Source organism: Chiloscyllium plagiosum, chromosome 17 (assembly GCF_004010195.1).
Source record: "Chiloscyllium plagiosum isolate BGI_BamShark_2017 chromosome 17, ASM401019v2, whole genome shotgun sequence".
Lineage (NCBI taxonomy): Eukaryota > Metazoa > Chordata > Chondrichthyes > Orectolobiformes > Hemiscylliidae > Chiloscyllium > Chiloscyllium plagiosum.
Genome location: NC_057726.1, coordinates 60,397,882 through 60,421,751, shown reverse-complemented (window position 1 = coordinate 60,421,751; position 23,870 = coordinate 60,397,882). Strand labels below are relative to the sequence as shown.

Here is a 23,870-nt window from a genome sequence, read left to right as displayed (position 1 = left end):
GTAGTGTTGTCCCAGTTGAATTCATGTTGCTTGTCGTCTGCGTGTGACTCATCCACAAACTCCATCAACAAACACATCGACCTGAACCCAATATACCGCCCACTGTAGCGGACAGCTGGAACTGACAACCGGAAGCGGCAGGGACAGGCCACTATAAATGCCGGAGGAAACACCACAGAAGCGCTTCACAGGAGGCTCCCAAGCACTGAGGATGTCACCTAGACAGGGGATGAAACGTTTGCAACAAAAACTTCCAGCTCGGCGAACAGAACCACAGCAACTATTATGTAACGTTGTCAGGACCCATAGACTTTGCACTATCCAGTGCCTCAAACCGTTTTTTAATGTCATGTGAAGTGCATCAAAGTAGCTAAAGACTGGTTTCTGTGATGCTGGGGACCATTGGATGTGGTGGAAATGGATCATCCACTGGACACTTTTGGCTGAAGATTGCTGCGAATTCTTCAGCCCTATGGAGTACAACGTGGGAAAGTGTGAGGTCATCACTTTGGTAGGAAGAATAGAGGCATGGGGTGAAAATTCAGAAATTTGAAGTAAAGATAATTAGGAGTTCTAGTACAGGATTGTCTCAAAGTAAACTTGCAGGTTGAGTCAGCAGTTAAGAGGGCAAATGTAGTTATGGCATTTATTTTAAGAGGACTTGAATATAAAACCAGATATGCACTTCTGAGGCTCTATCAGCATGTGGTCAGACCACATTTGGAGTATTGTGTGCAGTTTTGGGCCTCATATCCTGGTAGGATGTACTGGCCCTGGAGTGTGTTCAGAGGAAATTCATGAGAATGGTCTCAGAAATGAAAAGCTTAACATATGAGGAACGTTTGAGGACTCTGGGTTTATACTTGATAGAATATTGATGGAGTATCAAGGGGGTCAAGGGTTATGGGGAGAAAGCGGGAGAATGGGGATGAGAAATTTATCAACCATGATTGAATTGCAGAGCAGACTTGATGGACTGAATGGCCTAATTTCTGCTTCTATGTTCTATGGTCTTATGGTCTTATCTTTTGCAATGATGTGTTGGTTCTTCCTTCACTGAGGTTGGGATACTTGTGGAGTCTCCTCCTCCAATGTTAAATTCTTCACCACCATTCATGACTGGATGTGGCAGGACTGCAGAGTTTTGATTTGATCCTTTGGTTGTGATCCTGCTTAGTAACTTTATTAGATTGACATCTCATTTTTACGTATGCCTGGTGTTGCTGTTGGCATACCCCCTTGGATTGATTGGATTGATTGGAAAGGCTTGAATGGGGGATGTACCAGACATGAGGTTGCAGATTCTGCTGCTATTGATGGCTCACTGCGCCTCATGGATGTCCAGTCTTGAATTGCCAGATCTGTTTGAAATCTGTCCCACTTAGTACGGTGATACCGCCACACAACATGATGGAGGGTATTCTCAATTTGAAGGTGGCATTTCACCTCCACAAGGACTGTACAGTGGTCACGTTTACTAATACTATCATGGACAGATGCATCTGCAGCCTGTAGATGGGTAAGGATGAGGTCAAGTATGTTTTCCATCTTGCTGATTCCCACACCACCTGCCGCAGACCCAGTCTGGCAGCTATGTCCTTTAGGACCCAATCAGCTGGATCAGTAATTGCTGCTGCTGAGCCATTCTTGGTAATGGACATTGAAATTCCCACTCAGAGTATATTTTGCATCCTTGCCACCCACAGTGCTTCCACCAAATGTCATTCAAGGAGGAGTACTGTCTCATCAGCTGAGGGAGGACAGTACATGGTTACCAGCAGGAGGTTTCCTTCAGGAATGACCTGAAGCCATGAAACTTCATGGGGTCTGGAGTTAATTTCGATGACTCCCAGGGCAACTCCCTCCTGACTGTGTACCGTTGTGCTACCACCTCTGCTGGTTCTGCTCTGCCAGTGGGACAGGACATATCCAGGGATGGTGAAGGTGGTGTCTGGGGCATTGTCTGTCAGATATGATTCCCTGAATACGACTACATTCAGGCTATTTCTTGATTAGTCTGTGAGACAGCTCTGCAAATTTTGGCACTAGCCCCCAGATGTTAGTCAGGAGAACTTTGCAGGATTGACAGGGCCGTTTCTGCCATTATCTTTTCCAGTGCCAGGTGGCCCGTCTGGTTCCATTTCTTTGTTGAGACTTTGTAGCAATTATTGCAATTAAGTAGCTTGTTAGACCAGTTCAGAGGGACGTTAAGAGTCAACCACTTTGCTGCGGCTCTGGAGTCACACGCGGGCCAGAGCAGGTGAGGTGAAGGACATGAGTGAACCAGAAGGATTTTTCTGACAATCGGCAATGGTCAGGAGATTCTTAATTCTAGATTCTTGTTTTAGTGAAGATCCATCTATTCAGGGCAGATTGTCCCAAGTCAGTTTTGCAGATTCATGAAATTTAAGAACTCTGCGCAACACACTCAGGAGCCTTTTCTGATTGCATTAATGGAGTGTGTGGGAATTTAAGGCAGCTTTGACTCTGTCAGTAGGTTCTTTGTCCTTTAGTATCCAGAGGTAATTAATGTGCATCTGTCTACCCAGATAGTATATAGAAGCAATACTATGTCCCTTGTTTATCATTGACCTTCCAGATGAGAGAGTTTTGATTATGTCTATGGGTGATCCTATAACATAATGAAGACCAGACTCTTTCTAGAGTAACACAGTAATATCCTGTTAAAGCACAATAGCAGATATTCTGTAGGGACTTCTGTGGTTCTGCGGTAGTGTCCCTAATTCTAATCCGGGAGGCCTGACATCAAATCCCACCTGCTGGAGAGATGGGTAATAACATCTCTGAACAGGTTGATAAGAAAATATCTAATACCAGATATTCCAGATCCATACCTCTCAAACTTTCTCTGCTGTGACACCATTTCAATTCATGTGATGCTGGGCTGTAAATTTAGTGGGGTGGGGGTGGTACAGAGATATTTAGTAGAGTGTAGGTAAAGACTTGAGCATGCCTCATTGCTCCTTTATCCCTCAATATTTTCCTCTCCTTCCCCCCAAATCTCCTCCATCTTCAGTTCCCCATCTCCTTCATTCCTCCATCTGCCCCCTCTCCTCCTCCTCTCATCTTAACCCTCCCCATCCTCCCTTCTTAACTTTCCTCCATCTGCCCTTCTTAAACTCATTTCCCCCACTCCCTCCCTCACATTAACCCCTTCTCCCTAACCCACCCTCCATAACTCCCCCAACGCTTTAACAACCCCTCCATATCCCACCTCTCATTAACTGCATCCTCACCATCTACCCCACTCTTCTCTTTCAGTTCTCCAGCATGAGAGAAGTTGACAGGATCCATAATTTTTTGAATAACAAAATACCCACCTATTCACAGGTATTTGCAATTGCAATAATTAAATCTCAGACAGCAGCTTATTAGGCCATGTACCCAACAAGAAAACCTCCAGAGAAAATAAAGAGGCCTTGTTGGTGACAGAACTCTGATTCCTGATGAAGGGCTTTTGCCCGAAACGTCGATTTTCCTGCTCCTTGGATGCTGCCCGACCTGCTGCACTTTTCCAGCACCACTAATCTTGACTCTGATCTCCAGCATCTGCAGTCCTCACTTTCGCCTGGTGACAGGACTCGGTCAAGCTCCACGGCAGGCATTGCTGTCTCTGGGCCCATCACCCCAACATTTCATCTCATCTCATCTCATGATCCATAGTTTAGCAAATCCTGCTCAGGATGTGACAGTACCTAATGGCACTTCATTTAAAGGGGGCAGCATCTGGATATTATTGTGTTTAAAGGAGATAATATGTGGGAACCACTGTGTTGTAAGGAACAGAAGGTATTATCAATGACATGAAGTGGAGTATTTGAATGTCAGTATGTTCCACAGGATACCCAAGATCTAATTACATCACTGAGACATAGAAAAGATATATGTCCATGTACTACAATCAGTTATACGCACCTATATATATAGGCCTTGCTCATTATAGCCTCCAGCCGGTCATTGAATTCTAGAAAGGTCATGTACTGTTAGGAAAGATTAATGAAACATTAATTCAGTGATATCAATACATTTGCACTTGTATAAGATATATGGCACTGACCTGAAAGCAACAAAATGTAATCATGAAACAAATAAGTTGGCAACTGTTTAACTTAATAAAATATAATTCAGAATCTTGTGTTAGTTGAGAGTATACCAGAGTGACAGATTTCATACCCACCCATATTGGTCACTAATGCTGGTGACTCTTGCAGGTCAGCCCAATTAATATTGAGCTCATGTAGTCTAGAATGCATCGTCTAAAAGGATGGTGAAAGCAATTCAATAATAATATTCAAAAATAATACATGCAGAATGTTTAGATATTCTTAAGGCAGAGGGAGATAGTTTGTGATTATCAAGGGAATGAAAGATTGTCAGAGATGTGCAGGAATGTACGATTGAGGTTAAATTCAGATCAGCCATGACCTTATTGAATGGCAGAGCAGACTCAAAGGATCAAGTGGTCTATTCTTATTTCTTGTTCATACATACTTGAAAAGGAGAAAATCGCAGGGTTATGCAGGAAGAGCAGGGAAGAGGTCCTAGCTGGATAGCTTTTTCAAAGAGCTCATAAAAGCATGATGGGCTTAAAGATTTCCTTTAGTGTTATAATACACCCTGAAGGTTAAGCTAAGGAACCACACTAAGCATCAGAGTAGCTGGACAATGTCAGAGTCAGAGAGAGATTGGAGTTGTTGGATAGTGTCAAGGTACCAGGGAGAAATTAACATCTTTGGGTGATATTGTAATGATCAGAGGCAAATGGTATGTTTCAGACTTGCTGCTGTTGTAGAGAGATTAGGTTTATGCAGGCCTAGAAATTGAACTTGAGTTTTCCCCAGTATCTGATCAATATTAATCCCTCAGTAAACATCAGTAAAACAGATTCCCCATTCATCAGCATGTTTTTGTGGGAGCTTGCTACATGTCTAATATCCAACATTAAACATTGACTGCACTTCAAAATTACTAAGTTGCCAATAAATCACACTGAGATGTCTGAACATTGGGCAAGGTGCTTTAGAAGTGTAAACTCTTTATTTCTTTCTGATTGGATTCAAACATGATACTCCTTTGCCAACAAGCTATTTCTAGTGACAGTAGATTTAATAGTTATAAAGTCTGAATATTCAAGAGAAAACATCAATAAACTCACCTTCATGAGGCGTGGGAACCTTAATACAGGTCTGAAACCTAACTTAATGTACAAAATGTCCAGAGGCAAAAGCGACACTAAGTCCATCTAGAAATAGTCAGAAAATTTACATTTGTCAGTTAGTTTCTCTTTCCTGCTTTTGAAGATTTCTTCTTCCCTCTCACATATCAAATCTATTCTGAAGTGATGGATCAGTTCTATTAATTTAGTCATTTGCAAGTACAGATACACAATCCTTTATCCAAAATCCTTGGGGCCAGTTGCTTTTCCGAATTTGGAATTTTTGGGTTTTCAAGAAAATGACATTTTCACAGTGAAACAAAAAAAACTACCAAACAGCAGACATGTGTGAATAGAATGAACGCTGAGACACAATTGATGCCTGCCAGTGCTGGGCCACGCTGCCACTTCACATCTGAGTGATGTGGTTCAAGTGGGTGTGGATTTGGTCACCTGTTTGCACACCAAAGTGACACTCCACACTCCACAAAAAAAATTTCAGATTTCAGATTTTGTGGATTTTGGAATTTCAGATAAAGGATTATGTACCTGTATAGGAATGATTTTGCTCTCTCACATACTTTGAAATATGCACACAAAATATCTAACTAATAAAAATAATATTGCACATGTCAGTTGTTATTCTATCACTAAATATTCACCATCCTGTTCATCAGGATGTGACTGGTGGTGTCCCACAAAGTACTGAGATTGGACCTCAGATATTGGTAATCTAGATGTTGGAATATAAGGAAACACATACAATGTTCTAATGATGAAAATAAACTTGGCAATGTAAGCCATGTGATGGATACGTAAAAATATAGAGATATTGATGAATGAACGGGTGAAACTGCGGCAAGTTGATTTTGATACAGGTAGATATGAGGCAACTTTCTTTGGATCTAAATAGAAAAGGTAGAAACATTGGGGATCCAGAGAGTCTTGGTGGGTCTGGGTACATTGATGATTAAAATTAATGAAAATAATCATAAGGAAAACAAAATAATTGAAAGGGAATTCCTTTCTTTATATGTAAAGCACTAGACTATGCTAGAGTCAGTTAGCTAAGTTGGCTGGATGACTGGTTTGCAATGCAGTGTAATGCCAACAGTGCGATTTTCATTACTACAATTGTTGAGGATACCATGACAAACTCTCCTTCTCAACCTCTTTACCCTTAGGTTAAATGACCCTCAGTTTAAATACCTTTTTATTAGAACATAAGGGGTAGAAGTTATATTTCAGCTATATAAAGATCTGGATATATCACATGTGAACAGTTGTTGGCACAACACCCTGAAGGAAATACAACTTGGATTTAGATAATTTGATTAGCATTTTCAACATATTAAAAGGAACAGTAAGGATAGGCAGAAATAAACTATTTCTGTTGTTTGGGAAGTCCAGGGTCAGTGAGCTTAGTCTAAGAACTATAGGGAGATCTTTCAGAAATGAACTTACAAAATAATTCTAGTAGAGGTTTGAAACACACCTCCAAGGTGGCGATTGATGCTAGTTCAATTGTTGATTTTAACCAAAATTTGATAGATTTTTTTGTTAACCAAAAGGACAAAGGCAAGTGTGTGTATTGTGGTTGCAGTTCAGCTATGATTCCATTGAATGACAGACTGGCTCAAGAGGCCAGATGGTCTTTTCCTGCTCCTCGGTTCTTAAGTATCTACCATCTTAACTCTATTATTCCTTGTCATGTTTGGTGCTATTTGTTGGTAGACAATAGCACAAAGCTACCATCTCTTGCCAGAAACATCAAAAGAACACAGAATCAAGATCTTAAAATCAGAGTAGTCAGCAGTATAAACAAATGGTAGAAATTTGGAATTTTGAATGGCTGAACAGGCTTGAGACGTTATTTGGCCTACTGTTCCATAGTGGGTGTGATGGAAAGATATCATATCCAAAAACTGAGTTAGCTCTATGCCTGGAAAACCTACTGCTGCAAACCTTGTTTCTCTGGGCATTAAAACTTCCACATGAATTCCCATATACTCAATGATAGCTGATACTCATTGAGTAGTGATGTGACAATTGTCCAGCATTATTGAGGTGAAAAAAGCATTAGTGTACATATAGCCTTCCCCATGGCTTACACTAACACCTCACCACCACATTGTCAAGGGCATTTAGAGATGAGCATTAAATGCTATCAAAGCCTATCTCTTGTGAATGTACATTAAAAATGATGAAATGTACAATCTACTTGTGTCATTCTGTAATTATTGTTGTATTAAAAACTGCACACTCACTTTGGGCAGTTGGGGAGGATGCTGAAGTGACACTGGAAGATAAATTAGATGGCTAGACAAGGAGGTATTCAAGCCTAATGGACCATAAATGCATTTTTCATGTGGTTCCACAACTAAGAAACTGCTGAGCAGAAGACCATGGGAAATTCACAGTGATCACAGTGTACTCCTGAACATTCATAGAGTTATGTAAAATATTCAGTACGGAAAGAGGCAATTCACTGAAACTCATCCAAACTGATGCTTTGTAAACAGAAATTGCTGGAGAATCTCAGCTGGTCTGGCAGCATCCTTGGAGAGAAAGCAAAGTTTACGTTTTGGGTCCAGTAACACTTATTCAAAACTGATTGTAACCAGGAAAAGATTGGTATATGTGCTGAAGATGGGGTGGGGGGAATGGGTGGAGTAAACAATAGGCTGAATGGAGACCAGTGACAGAGAATTGGGCAGACAAAGAATCGGGTAATGATCAGCCCAGGAAAATCAATAGCTGTTAATGGGATCATTAACACAAAACGCAGACAGGGTGATTTGCAAAAAATGATCCTGAGCTTCTGGTTGGCTGCCACTTCAACACACCATCATGTTCCCTGGCCAACATCTCAGTCTCAGGCTTGTTGCAGTACACCAGCAAAGCTCAGCACAAGCTGGAAGAACAACATTTCATTTTTCACTTGGGGACACTGCAGCCTTCAGGACTCAATATCAAGTTCAATAATTTCAGGGCCTGAGTATCTTCCCCCAACTCCTACACACTAGGCCTTGTGATCACATGGGCTGCTACCACAGCCAACCCTTTGTCAGCTACTAATGGTCTCCATTATTGATTTTCCCAGACTGACCATTCCTTTGCCTGCCTAACTGCTGTTCTCTGTCTCTGGGCTCCATCCCCACCTATCATTCACTCCTTTCCACCACATTCAGCATATATACCAATCATTTTCCTAGCCACAATCAGTTCTGAAGAAGGGTCACTGGACATGAAACATTAACTCTGCCTTCTCTCCACTGATGCTGTCGGACCTGCTGAGTTCCTCCAGCAATTTCTGTTTTTGCTTCAAATTTCCAGCATCTGCAGTTGTTTGGTTTTTAAAATGTAAGTAATGCTTACTGCAAGAGGTAAAGTGTGGTGGAAGTGGAGTTTCATGAAATGCAGGAAGAAGGTCTTTGATCTACCTTTCTTTTGGCATCCTTGGTTTGATTTACAAATTGTGCAGTAGAAGAAGCAGGTAAATCAGGAACGGGTATCATTAGAAATTGTTAGTTCTATCAGTATTTTAAGTACTGCATAGTTTTATCTGCATTGTAAAGTTTATTGCCAGTGCTAAAACCTATTGGGAGATGTAATTGCTAAATAATTAGCAATTATTAATTATTAACACATAGAACAGATGTACTGTCACTGCAGAAAATAGGAACTTCTGGATACCAGTGATCTAGGACAAACACATCTTTGATAAGTACTTGCAACTTCAGGTACTTCAGCTTAGAGATACTGAGCTGGGAAAAGTTATCTGTACTTTTTTTAGAGAAGATATTCACACTTCTTAGGATGGTGTGTTCTGAATTATTCAGTGGTCAGGGATGGAAAGATGTGACAACAAATTAGGTAGGTAGAGGAAACCAGAGAGCAGAAATGCAGGAGCCTGCATTCTTGCAATTGTTTCACAGGTTTGAATTTTCTTAGCTTGTTTGGATAAGAGTGAGGGCTGCAGGATGAATGAGCTAACTGGCCATGGCATTCAGTACAGATAGGCATTCAAGGAAGGGCTTAAAAATGAACACAGTTGTATTAGGACAGTATACTGAAAGGAGTTAACACCGCTCTCTGCAGAAAAGGGCATGAGTGCAGAAAATTGTGCTGTCCTCCCAATACCAAAATTTGGGATATCTGCTCTGGGCTACAGAAGGGAAAGATCCAGTGGTCATGGTCTATTTCTGTAGCTATGACATAATTGGAACTGGGAAAGAGGTTCTACTGAGAGAATATGAGAAGTTAGATGCTAAATTAAATCAATTAAATTTGCAGAACTTCAAAGATAATAATCTTTGGATTACTACCTCAGTCATGTGCAAATTAGCAAAGGATAAATAAGATAAGGTAAATGAATGTGTGGCTCATTGACTGATGTGGAAGAAGTAGGTTCTGGTTTGTGGGGCACTGGCATCAACACTGGAGAAAGTGGGAACTGTACCATTAAGATGGTCTTCACCAGGACCATGCTGGGACTAGTGTTCTTGCAATGCACACTACAAGGAAAGTAGAGAGGACTCTATGAGGGGGTTGAAGGCTGAAGTATTCGGTAAATGTAACAAACTAAGGGATAGAATCAAAACAGAAGAGCAACATAGTAATGTGGAAAATGAAGATCAGAATGGAAAGGACGGACAGAAACAAAACATATGGATACACTAGCAATCAAGACTAGTTGTGACACAAATGAAAAAAAAACTAAAGACTATGTATTTGAATGTGCATAGAATCATAAATGAATTGATAGGGAACATCGAATTGAATAAATATGATTTAATAACATTATGAAGACACAAGTGTGGGATGACAATTCGGAATTGGGGTCTGAATATTGAGCGGTATTGACATATGGCATTCAAGAAGAACAGGAAGCTAGGTAAAAGTGGACGGAGCTCTCCTAATCAATGATATTGGTGAAATAGTTACAGATGACTTTAATTAGTAGATTAGGATATGGAATTGGTTTGGGTGAAATAAATCACCAGTGGGAATGGTCTACAGATCCCTGAACAGCAACCACAATGTAGGAAGAAGTATACAAGAGGAAGTATTAGTTGCTTGTGAAAAGGGAGAGTAATAATCATGGATGATTTTAATCTACAAGTAAACTGGAAAAATTAGATTGGTAATAATGGCCTCAATGAGGAGCTCATAGGACACTTTGGAGTTAGTTTCTTATAACAGAATATTCAACAGACAGTAGAGTAGGCTATAGTACTGTGTAACATGACAGGATTAATTATTGACCTCAGATTGAAGGCATCTCTGGGAGCAGTGATCATAATTTGAAAGAAAATCTATCTAAGACTAGTATTTTACACTTAAATAAGGGCAAACATTTGGGCATGAATGCTGAACTGGCTGAAGTGAACCAGGATATTAAGCGAGCAGATGGATCAGTAGAGAAACAGTGGTAAACATATAAAATTGTACTTGAGAGTATTCAGCTTGAGTACATTCCTACTATAAATAAAAATTCTAAGGGAAGGACCCACAATCCACGGTTAACTAAAGAAGTAAGGGAAATGTCACACTGAAAGAAAAAACATAATGGCTCAAAGATGAGAAGAAGGTCAGAGTATAAATAACAATAGGAAAAAGACTATAATGTTAACCAGGAGAAATAAGTTGGAGCATGAGAGTAAGTTAGCAAGAAATATAAAAGCAGACAGAAAGAGTTCCTATATGTATATATAAAGGAAAAGATCAAGTAAATTGAGTTTTGGTTCTCTATAGGGTGAGAATGGGAAGTTAATAGCGGATAAGAAAGAAATGAAAGATGGAATGAGTAAATATTTTGTTTCTGTCTTCACTTTAGTAGTTAAGAATAAGAATACAGAGTATTTTCTAAACAGAGAAATTTCAAGGTGCAAAGGGATATAACTTCTACTGATGAGTTACAAAACATCAGCATGCCAGTGATTAAGAAGATTAATGGAATATTATCTTTTGCTAGGCGAAGAACTGAACTTAAATTTAAGGATGTTATGCTTCAGTTATACAAGGCAGTACTGTTAGAACACATCTGGAATACTGTGTGTGTTTTTGGTCTCCTTATTTAAGGAAAAATGTAATAGTGAAAGGCGATTCAGAGGAACTTTACTAGTTACTGAAAAAATATATAATGTAACACAAAGGGACTTGGGGATATTTGTGCCTGAAGGCTAGCACACAAGTGCAGCAGGTGATCAGGAAAGCTAATAAAAAAGGGCTGGCATGGTGTTCAGTGGTGAGCACTGCTGCCTCACAGCACCAGGGACCTGGGTTTGATTCCATCTTGTCTGTACGGAGTTTGCATATTCTCTCCATCTCTACGTGGGTTTCTTCCAAGTGTTCCAGTTTCTTCCCACAATCTAAAGATGTGTCAATTAGGTGAATTAGCCATGCTCAATTGCCCATAGTGTTCAGAGATGTGTAGGTTAGGTACATTAGTCAGAGGGAAATGTAGAGTAATAGGATAGGGGAATGGGTCTGGGTAGATTACTCTTTGGAGGGTCATTGTGGACTTTTTGGGCCAAATGGCCTGTTTCCACACTGTAGAGATTCTATGAAATTAATACCTTCAATGAATGGGTTATCTCTTGAGTAAAATTTGGACAGGTTGGCTTTGTTTTCACTGAAGTTTAGAAGAGTGACTTTATTGATGTATATAAGATCCTGAACAATCTTGACAAGATCGTGGAAAGGATATTTCCTACAGTGGATGAGTCCAGAACTAGGGCACATTGTTTTAAAATTAATGGTTGCTCTTTTAGGACAGTGATAAGGGGAATTATTTTCTTTCAGAGTGTTGTGCTTCTTGGAAATCTGTCTCAGGTGGAGGTGAGGTCATTGAATATTCTTAAGGTGAAGGTGGTTAGATTTTTGTTAGGCAAGGGAATCAAAGGGCATTGGTGTTGCAGGGAATGTGGAACTTAGAGCACAAACATATCAGATCTTATTGAAAGGCAGAGCAGGCTTGAGGAGCTGAATGCTCCGACTTCATATGTTTGTTCTCGCATAAGGCTTCTCCTGCTTTTCAGAATCTAACCCCATCAACAAAAATTTATGTTCCTTTCCCCCTCGCATTTACCTAAATTCCCTTCAAATCTCTCCTATTTCCAAAGCCCACTGCAGCATCTAGGAGAATGCCCTAAAAAATGTACTTATAAATAAATTGATATACAATATTTAAAGCAACTCATTCAAAGACTGCAATATAATACTTCATCAGTTTCACAAGACTCACCTTGAATTTAGGTGTTTTCATGTAATTTTCTCTCATAGGCTTTATTGCTGTCTGAAATATAGAATCACAGAAGTTAATCTACTAAGGTAGCCTTTTACTTGGTGGTTCCCAAGAAGCTCAAATAGAAGATATTAATTTGAGAGTGGATACTGCACATTCATAGAATCCCTACAGTGTGGAAACAGGCCATTTGGCCCAACAAGTCCACACTGACTCTCTGAAGAGTAACCCACCCAGACCCTTTCCCCTACTACTCTACTTTTCCTTGACTATACAACTAACCTACAGATCCCTGAACACTATATCCAATTTAGTATGGCCAATTCAACTAACCTGCACATCTTTGGACTGTGGGAGGAATCGGGAGCACCCGGAGGAAACCCACGCAAACATGGGGAGAATGTGCAAACTCCACACAGACAGGCGCCCGTGGCTAGAATCAAACCCGGATTCCTGGTGCTGTGAGGCAGCAGTGCTAACCACTGTGCCACCATTGTTGGATGTCAACAGTTTCTAAATGAGATTTAAGTCTCTGTTACCTAAACATAACAGCATTGACTTTTGGGCAGCCACCAGCCTTTCATATCATTGATGCTGGACCTTACAAGCCATGCCCCATTCTCCCAAATAGTATTTTTAGCTCTTAATGCAGTGTCAGGTCATCTCATAGAAACCATAAGTTGCGCTCTGTATAAAACATGAAACAACTCACTAAGAGCCTTTTGGTTGCCATATAGTTATTTTCATCCCAACCAAGTTTCCTACTGAAATGGTTTGTTCAGGTGCTCTGAAGAGAGGTTTGCTCACTTTGAAAATAAATACATCAATGATTTTCTGAAGTGAAGGTCAATTGTGGAGCTCAGTTATATGTTTTGGAGATTGGACTGGGGTGTACAAAGTTAAAAATCACACAACACCAAGTTATAGTCCAACAGGTTTAATTGGAAGCACTAGTTTGCGGAGGGCTATTCCTTCATCAGGTGGTTGTGGAGTACACAGTTGTAAGACCAGTTGTAAGGCTATAAATTCTGTCTCTTACAATTGTGTACTCCACAACCACCTGATGAAGGAGCAGCGCTACGAAAGCTAGTGCATCCAATTAAACCTATTGGACTATAACCTGGTGTTGTGTGATTTTTAACTTCAGCAATATGTTATTATATCTGCCACAAACTAAAGTTACAGCAGAGATAGAGATCACACAACTATGACAAATCAGCCAGTGCATTATGTACAAATGCCTTTTTCCAAATATCCACATTTTCATAAAAGATAACCAAAAATGCATGCACTATCATTTATAGTGACAAGTTGCCCAATATCCATGGTCAGCAAGGAAAATAATTATTCATTAACAAAACTGGATTTTAATTATATCCAGTCTTATTTCCATCAGTTTCTGAACATGCATTGCATACATAATCTAAATGTCATGCAGGTCTTTTAATGGCATGTGTGAGCAATGGCTTTGGATGTTCATCTGGTGTCTGCTCATTCCAAGGATGGTATTTCTTCTCTGAGAAGTTTAATTCCCACAGCAAAAGCTTTTTCCATTTCTGTTGCTGGAGAATGGTGCACATCTATGAATGATGGTCATTTTGTACATTGTGCACACAGTGAGATCAAATCTCTCTGATCAGCTGCCTGAAATGAAGGAACAACACCTCTACTTGTACACATGTATGTTTGGCTGCAACAATATATCTGGTAATTCACAGTCACTGCATGTGATCAAGGTGACAACTGCTCTATACAGGTTTCACATTGCCACATAGGCTGACTCTTTTTGAGAGTGTTGAATGTTTGCCCTCTAACTAGACCTCCAGTGCTCAGCTCTGGCAATTTAATGATCAGTTTTATCAAAGTGAAATTTGATTTTTTGTCCCTTTACCTTGATTTTTTTCGCTGACATCCATTGCTTCTTCTGCTTCAATGGTGTGTTTTTGCTATTGCACAAGTAATTTGGATTCAGCTTGACATTAGTCTTTAAATTGGACTATAATCTTCAGTCTCCACTCTACTGGAATGGATTTGCTTGATTTCATTATGATCCCTTTGATGATTTTCATTACTGTATGTTCTTGCCATTTTATTGGGGATAGCATGGAGATAATGCATGGTGTTGAAATCTGTGATCATCCAAGATGGAGGACGGGAAAATTTCTGCCTGTTAACAGCTGCTCCTTGTTTGAGGTATTTTAGATGTGATTAGCTGGAGGTGATTTCCTCGAATTCCAGGAGCAGCAATTACTGTTTTATATGCTGTTGCATTGTTTTGGAATTTTGGGGAAAAAAAAGTCAAAACAACAACAGTTTTAAAAGGGAGAAGAACAGACAAAGGAAGCACAAGGTGATGACAGTGCAGGAGAGAGAGAGAGAGAAAACCTGCATAGTTACTGCCTTTGCTGTTTTGAATTCATGTATCACTGGACATCGGAGTGCGTCCGGGAAAATTAACAAACAGTGAAATTCACATCTGATCTTGGAGGAACCTGTTTGGGCGAAGATCACAGCACAGAATCAGATAAATTAATTGTTGTTTTTAGTGTGTCCAACAGAAAGGCTGCAGTAGTAAGTAGAGTGGGTTCTTCATGATTATATGTTTTTGGAGATATGTCTCTTGATTAAACTTAAAATATAAGCCATAACTATTAATTTAACCTGGGGTAGTGTTTTGTAGAGGAATATGACGGTGTTATTTTCTGGGTCTGTAGATTGTGAAGGAGCAAAAATGGCCTTTAGAACAGTAATATATACTTCTTGTCAGATGTGGGAGGTTAAAGAGAGTTTAAGGGTCACTGCTGATTATATCTGGATGCAAATCTCAGCAGATCGAATGGATCGGTTGGAGAGACAGTTAGAAGCAGGTATTTGGAACAGCAACAGTATGTGATGGATGGCAGTTATAGGAAGGGGGGGAAGTCTCAGATACAATCAGATAGATGGGTTAACTCCAGGAAAGGTAAGAGAGGTAGGCACCTGGTGCAGGAGGTTTTTGTGGATATACACATTTCAAACAAGTATGCTGTTTTGGAAAATGTTGGGGGTGATGGATTCTCAGGGGAACGTAGCATGAACAGCCAAGTTTCTGGTATTGAGACTTTCTCTAATGCAACGAGGGGTACGTCGGCTTCCAAGAGATCAATTGTGTTAGGGGACTCTGTAGTCCGAGGTACAGACAGACGTTTCTGAGGCCAGCAGCAAAAAAGCAGAATGGTGTGTTGCTTCCCTGGTGCCAGGATCAAGGATGTCTCAGAGAGGGTGCAGAATGTTCTCACAGGGGAGAGGGGTCAGCTGGAGGTCATTGTCCTATGGGAACCAATGACATAGGAAGAGGAAAGTTTGAGATTCTGAAGGGAGATTACAGAGAGTTAGGCAAAAATGTAAAAAGGAGGTCCTTGAGAGTAGTAATATCTGGATTCCTCCCAGTGCTATGAGCTAGTGAGGGCAGGAATAGGAGGATAGAGCAGATGAATGCATGGCTGAGAAGCTGGTGTATGGGAGAAGGATTCACATTTTTGGATCATTGGAATCTCTTTTGGGGTAGAAGTGACCTGTAAAAGAAGGATGAATTGCACCTAAATTGGAAGGAGACTTATATACTGGCAGGGAAATTTGCTCGAGCTGCTCGGGAGGATTTAAACTAGTAAGGTGGGGGGGTGGGAGATAGTGAGGAAAGAAATCAATCTGAGACTGATACGGTTGAGAACATAAACGAGTCAAACAGTCAGGGCAGGCTGGGACAAGGTAGGACTAATAAATTAAACTGCATTTATTTCAATGCAAGGGGCCTAACAGGGAAGGCAGATGAACTCAGGGCATGGTTAGGAACATGGGACTGGGATATCATAGCAATTACAGAAACATGGCTCAGGGATGGGCAGGACTGGCAGCTTAATGTTCCAGGATACAAATGCTCCAGGAAAGATAGAAAGGGAGGCAAGAGAGGACAGAGAGTGGCATTTTTGATAAGGGATAGCATTACAGCTGTGCTGAGGGAGGATATTCACGGAAATACATCAAGGTAAGTTATTTGGGTGGAACTAAGAAATAAGAAAGGGATGATCACCTTATTGGGATTGTATTATAGACCCCCTAATAGAGGGAAATTGAGAAACAAACTTGTAAGGAGATCTCAGCTATCTGTAAGAACAATAGAGTGATTTTGATAGGGGATTTTAACTTTCCAAACATAGACTGGGACTGCTATAATTTTAAGGGTTTAGATGGAGAGGAATTTGTTAAGTGCGTGCAAGACATTTTTCTGATTCAGTATGTGGATGTACCTACTAGAGAAGGTGCAAAACTTGACCTACTCTTGAGAAATAAGGCAGGGCAGGTGACTGAAGTGTCAGTGGGGGAGCACTTTGGGGCCAGCGACCATAATTCTATTAGATTTAAAATAGTGACGGAAAAGGATAGACTAGATCTAAAAGTTGAAGTTCTAAATTGGAGAAAGGCCAATTTTGACGGTATTAGGCAAGAACTTTCAAAGGCTGATTGGGGGCAGATGTTTGCAGGTAAAGGGATGGCTGGAAAATGGGAAGTCTTCAAAAATGAGATAATGAAAATCCAGAGACAGTCTATTCCTGTTAGGAAAGGCTGGTAGGTACAGGGAATGCTGGATGACTAAAGAAATTGGGGGTTTGGTTAAGAAAAAGAAGGAAGCATATGTAAGGTATAGACAAGATAGATCGAGTGAATCCTTAGAAGAGTATAAAGGAAGTAGGAGTATACTTAAGAGGGAAATCAGGAGGACAAAAAGGGGACATGAGATAGTTTTGGCAATAGAATTAAGGAGAATCCAAAGGGTTTTTACAAATACATTAAGGACAAAAGGGTAACTAGGGAGAGAATCAGGCCCCTCAAAGTTCAGCAAGGCAGCCTTTGTGTGGAGCCGCAGAAAATGGGGGAGATACTAACTGAGTATTTTGCATCAGTATTTACTGTGGAAAAGGATATGGAAGATATAGATGGTAGGGAAATAGATGGTGACATCTTGCAAAATGCCAAATTACAGAGGAGCAAATGCTGGATGTCTTGAAATGGGTAAAGGTGGATAAATCCCCAGAACCTCATCAGGTGTACCCGAGAACTCTGTGGGAAGCTAGAGAAGTGATTGCTGGGCCTCTTGCTGAGATATTTGTATTATCGATAGTCACAGGTGAGGTGCCAGAAGACTGGAGGTTGGCAAATGTGGTGCCACTGTTTAAGAAGGGTGGTAAGGACAAGCCAGGGAACTATAAACCAGTGAGCCTGATGTTGGTGGTGGGCAGGTTGTTGGAAGGAATCCTGAGGGACAGGATGTACATGTTTTTGGAAAGGCAAGGACTGATTAGGGATAGTCAACATGGCTTTGTGCATGGGAAATAATGTTTCACAAACTTGATTGAGTTTTTTGACGAAGTAACAAAGAGGATTGATGAGGGCAGAATGGTAAATATGATATATATGGACTGCAGTAAGGCGTTCGACAAAGTTCCCCATGGGTGACTGATTAGCAAGGTTAGATCTCATGGAATACAGGGAGAACTAACCATTTGGATGCAGAACTGGCTCAACGGTGGAAGACAGAGTGTGGTGGTGGAAAGTTGTTTTTCAGACTGGAGGCCTGTGACTAGTGGAGTGTCACCAGGATCGGTGCTGGGTCCACTACGTTTTTGTTATTTACATAAATGATTTGGATGTGAGCATAAGAGGTACAGTTAGTAAGTTTGCAGATGATACCAAAATTGGAGGAGTAGTGGACAGCGAAGAGGGTTACCTCAGATTACAACAGGATCTTGACCAGATGGGCCAATGGGCTGAGAAGTGACAGATGGAGTTTAATTCAGATAAATGCAAGATGCTGCATTTTGGGTAAGTAAATCTTAGCAGGACTTATACACTTAATGGTAAGGTCCTAGAGAGTGTTGCTGAACAAAGAAACCTTGGAGTGCAGGTTCATAGCTCCTTGAAGGTGGAGTCGCAGGTAGATAGGATAGTGAAGAAGGTGTTTGGTATGCTTTCCTTTATTGGTCAGTGTATTGAGTACAGGAGTTGGGAGGTCATGTTGTGGCTGTACAGGACATTGGTTAGGCCACTATTGGAATATTGCATGCAGTTCTGGTCTCCTTTCTATCGGAAAGATGTGAAACTTGAAAGGGTTCAGAAAAGATTTACAAGGATGTTGCCAGGGTTGGAGGATTTGAGCTATAGGGAGATGCTGAACAGGCTGGGGCTTTTTTCCCTGGAGCATCGGAGGCTGAGGGGTGACCTTATAGAGGTTTACAAAATTATGAGGGGCATGGATAGGGTAAATAGGCAAAGTCTTTTCCCTGGGGTCGGGGAGTCCAGAACTAGAGGGCAGAGGTTTAGACTGAGAGGGGAAAGATATAAAAGAGACCTAAGGGGCAATTTTTTCACACAAAGGGCAGTACGTGTATGGAATGAGCTGCCAGAGGAAGTGGTGGAGGCTGGTACAATTGCAACATTTAAAAGGCATTTGGATGGGTATATGAATAGGAAGGGTTTGGAGGGATATGGGCAGGAGGGACTAGATTGGGTTGGGATATCTGGTCGGCATGGATGAGTTGGACCGACAGGTCTGTTTCCATGCTGTTCATCTTTATGACTCCATCTGAATTCTGAACTCATGAACTGAGGGTCATTGTTGCTCATCATGTTTGGAATGCCATAATGAAGAAGTGTGTTTTCAGGCATTCTTAGTGTCAGTTGGTTTAATTTCTAGCAGTCAAAATAGTAGTCGACAGGGATAGATAACCAGTTCCTACAAAAGCATACTGGTCTATTTCAAGTTTCATCCAGTGTCTCTCTAGGATGTCATGCATTATAAGCAAGTCATTACCTGAGAATGCATTACAAGTATGGCACTGGCTGATTGCTCATGATCCGACAGTAGAACACTTCTTTCGCATTCCTCTGACTAGACTCAATTCCTTGATGGCCTGCATGGATGTGTTTCAGAACCTCAAGTGTTGGGTATTATACCTCTATTTCCTTTGTACAAGATAGCATCTTGGATTTTCATTTTATCTCTACGTGCCCAATACTGTCTCGTAGCAAAAGGTGTGTTCTTGATAATTTCAGGCCAGCTCTTCATGAATATTTCTTGCAGCACTTGGAAGTTACTTCTTGTTGCATGTTCTTTGCTTTATTTCAGCAGTTTGCTTGTCTTTCAGATTCAAATGACTGCTGGTTTTGTGACTTTCCATGCATGTTAAGCTGTTGTTTCTCATTGAATCTAGAAGATTTTGCACTCTGTTTTAGCATTTTAAACTTCCCTCATAAGCTACTCTGACAGCATATCAGCAATGCACATCTGTTTCCCTCACTTTTACATCATTTCTCAATGATATCTTTACAAGTAAGGTAATTTTCTTTGTTGGTGTTTTGGAACGAATAGAATTAGTCTGAAAGAGATGCTTTGATGTGACATCTGGCTGTACTCCATTTTCATTTTAACTCTCCCTACCAGGTGTTAATTAAACTGCAAAGATAACAGCCAGGCACTCGGAGCACAGCATTGTTCGGTTTGTGTTAATGCCTGAATGGAAATGAGCTGGTTGTTCTTGCTGCATAGTGGTTGCTGCAAGTCCTGTCTTGCATGGATTGCACTGTCAGGTGATTTCATCATTGATTCAAAGTACCACAGAACTGGATGTTATTATCAATAGTTTTTTTATTCTCGTAATCAAAGCCGGTAATTCTGCTGCCCAATATCATTGCACATCCTTAGCAGTGAGTTTGTATTGAGGTTAACACTCTGATCATGAATTAGGCAAGAATTTTGCATGAAGAAATGTTTGCAATACATTTGTTAGTTACTGAATTTCAAGTACAGCTCTCATTTTGTCAGGATCCAGGTGAAGTCCTTTTCCAGTCAGTGCATGACCTATGTAATGGCCTTCAAGCATCTTTAATTGCACCTTTTTCCCAGATCTTCTATCTTGTTTTTCAGATTGGGCTTGAGGGAAGCTGAAACTCTCTTCTGCAGCTACTAAGTTGGTATCATACATTCATTTATTCTAAGGTAATAATCACCAGGAAGATATACAAGACCTGCAAAAACATTTTGTTGTCTTCTCGGATTGGTTTGACAGTGAATGGCTCAGTAGCCTGCCTGTATAATGCTGCAAATCTCTTCTGGCACATCAGTCCAAATTTCCCCAGTTGAGATGAGTAGATTTTGTTTAACTTCTGCTATCTGGAACTCTACATCATCATTCTTCTCATTGCACCATTCATTTGTCCTCTTCAAACTAGTGCTGTTTTGTTATACAACTTTAATCGTACATTTGAGGGCTTCAAACGTCTTGAAGTACTTTTGTGAAGGAAAACATGTCACATGAAGCACTAGTGTCTAATGAACACTTTACATTCATTTGATGCTCTCCTTCTGAACTCATCATTCTAACAGTCACCAAGTATTTATAAGCTTTCGACCTACAATGCCAACATGTTGTATGGTGTTAAGTATTTTCTCGGCATTATTGGTTGACGTCTCTTTGGCAGCCAACATTACAATTTTACTTTGCTTCATTCCAGCTAAACAGCATGAAGAGTAATTCTGCTCACAATTACAACATTACCTTTCCCGAGCTAGATAGATTTCCTTTTCTTTTATATAGTGTCCTCCACTATATTTATATCCTGCCCTCTGACCTTTATCTTTCTGCTGGCTCTTCTGCAAATATTTCATTTTTTACAATATATTGTTCTCGTTCAATCTGAAACCTAGCACTGTATAATGCAAACCCTCATCTGTTCTCCCATTAATACTCTCTAGCTGATGATCGGCAGCCTCAGAGATTCTAAACATTTGCTGTATTTCTTAAGAGCGAGCTTATCCTCTCTCAGTAGGCAAGTTTTAGATTAGATTAGATTACTTTACAGTGTGGAAACAGGCCCATCTCTAGCTGATGATCGGCAGCCTCAGAGATTCTAAACATTTGCTGTATTTCTTAAGAGCGAGCTTATCCTCTCTCAGTAGGCAAGTTCTTTTGGCAGGATCTCTTATGCTTAAGACAATCCTATTTCTGATTAAATCATCTTTCCTTTGTCCAAACTCTCAGGATTTGGTGAGTTATATCAATGCCATCACATACTGACAAATAGTCTCCCGTTTCAGTTCAGATGTTGAACATATGCTGTTCATATGTATCATTAATAAAGGGTTCCAAGAATGTTTTCTAATCTTTCATAATCTTTCCTGTATGTCTTCTCAGCTCCTTAGTGAGGCTTAGGATATAAAACACCTTGTAACACTTCCTCTAGCAATAAAAATGTTGTTTATTTTCTTTGCTCAGTCTTTTTATTTAATTTTATAGCTATCTCAAAGCTTTGTTACTGCAAGTAGAAAAGTTCCTGTTGTGTCTCATATCTTTTTATTTCCACAGCAGCTGGGACTGGAAAATCCAGAGGCATTCCAACCCACCTCGTATTTCAAAATTTCAGACTGTTTCAATTCTTCCTTGCTAACGTTTTACAGTAGCTGGCTCTCTTGCAGCCCTGAAAATTCACTCAATCTCAGCTTCACACTTTTGACACCATGTTTCAAAATAATATGTTTGATGGCTCCCACAAACCAAAGTGAAAGCAATTTTAACAGAGAGAGAGATCAGACAATGGCAAGGCTGCAAATACACTGTATAACAATATTTCTCTAAACAACAATCACTTATTTCCTCCATGCTGCCAACCTATTAAGGGACAACATATGCCAAGTACATCTGAATACAATGGGGTTACAATGCAGAAAATGACAGAAACAGAGTAGATGCAGTGTGGCTGTCAGCCCACATTAAAGCTGGTTACATTTAATGTAAGATAATTTAGACATTTTATTCAAAATTCCCAAATTTGTGAGCCCAAGAACCAAATTTGGACATGTACAAGACTCATGTCTGAAATGCTGAAACACCCAGTGCTGAAAATAAAAAAAATCAAAGCCCAGTATGATTAAAACAGTGACATCTCATGAAAGTGAAGAGATTCAAATTTTAGATTTCATTATCACATGTAGTCAAGTACAGAAGTATGGGAGTACAGTGAAAAGTGTATAATGTTGCCATACATGGTGCCATCTTAGGCACCAAGGTACCTAGTTATGCACAATTTACTTCTTGTAATAATGCTAGATTTTTCGTGTTTGCAGTAGTTCAAGGTCACTTTAAATCTATGTAATTTATGTACAAAGGGTGGAACTTTTATCTCCAAGTGGCAAACCAGCTTTTGTGATCTGGCCATCTTGATAAGCCAAATGAAATAAATGTCAAGTGGAGTATAAAAATATTGTTTAATGTTAAAGTGACAATATACTCCCATAAACCTCAATAAAATCTAATAGTATGCATTAATGTACTCAAAAGAAAAAATTGATTATTGGAATATATGTTCAGAAATTGCTTGTCATCCTTGCTATCTGAAAGGAGGCAAAATTGCAGTCAAAATGTTGGAAACAATGATGTGTGATACAGAATGAAGAACTACAGGGGTTTGTGCTAATGGTGTTCATGAGAATACAAATTGCTTTGAGAGGCAACACATGGTAGAGAGCAAACACTGCATGAACAATGTTTATTAATTACTGTGGATGAAATTAAAGTGAATACTCACTATAATGTCCCCTCCTTGAACGAACTGAAGACGAGACTGGAAAAAAGCCATATCTATCACGTAAATCAGATCACAGAAATAATCCATCAACAGCCACAGGTGAACATTGTCAGGTGTTTGATAAGGAAAAGTACAACGCACAGGGATTAACCAGACATTCCAATTCCAGGCGAAGACCACAATGGATAACCACAGCACATACATTGGATCTATTACAGGAGAAAACAATAACTGTGCTTTACATCGATTTATATATACAATACAGATAGAGTCAATATTGCATCATTCTGTACAGTTTAAATAGCAGTAAAATTCAATTGTAGCTGATTACTAGACACAGCAATGTAACCCTAATTGGCCAAGTTCAGCAAGTTCTAAATCAACAAAAATTGGCAATTAATTTTAATTTATCAATAGTAGTAATACAAAAGTTCTGATCACAACATATTAGCAGTATGCTTTGTAACTATACAGAAAGGTGCATATGGATGTGATACAGGGATGAATGTCAGGTGATATTATAAAGATAGGGTGTATTTAATGTATAAGAAATTGATACTGCTGAGAGCTTTGAAAACAAAGTAAATACAATACAGAATTTGGTTCAAATTCATTATTTAAAACACAGATGTGTCAATATTTTGGAATATTGCATTGAATGATTTTGCATTGCCCTCAAATGATAATAATGAACCTGGACAGGACCAACAAGAACCAACACCATTCCCAACGCAGCGTTTAATATCTGCAATGCTAATGTTAGACAAATATAACCTAATAAGTCACCAACGGATGAGCATTTACCTAGCAGGAGCAAGGAGTATTGCC

The 23,870-nt window shown here is 39.9% G+C and overlaps 1 protein-coding gene across 8 annotated transcripts in view; it reads right to left on the bottom strand.

The window, feature by feature from the left end:
- Positions 1-23,870, bottom strand: part of LOC122558548 (cyclic nucleotide-gated cation channel beta-3-like) — a 201,530-nt gene that overhangs the window by 52,378 nt on the left and 125,282 nt on the right. For all 8 annotated transcript variants that reach the window (XM_043707256.1, XM_043707264.1, XM_043707262.1 and 5 more), the window contains 4 exons: positions 23,043-23,251; positions 12,426-12,476; positions 5,177-5,263; positions 3,937-4,001 (listed from right to left, as the gene is read on the bottom strand). In XM_043707256.1, the coding sequence (XP_043563191.1) occupies positions 3,937-4,001; positions 5,177-5,263; positions 12,426-12,476; positions 23,043-23,251 (412 nt within the window). The remainder of the gene's footprint in view (positions 1-3,936; positions 4,002-5,176; positions 5,264-12,425; positions 12,477-23,042; positions 23,252-23,870) is intronic.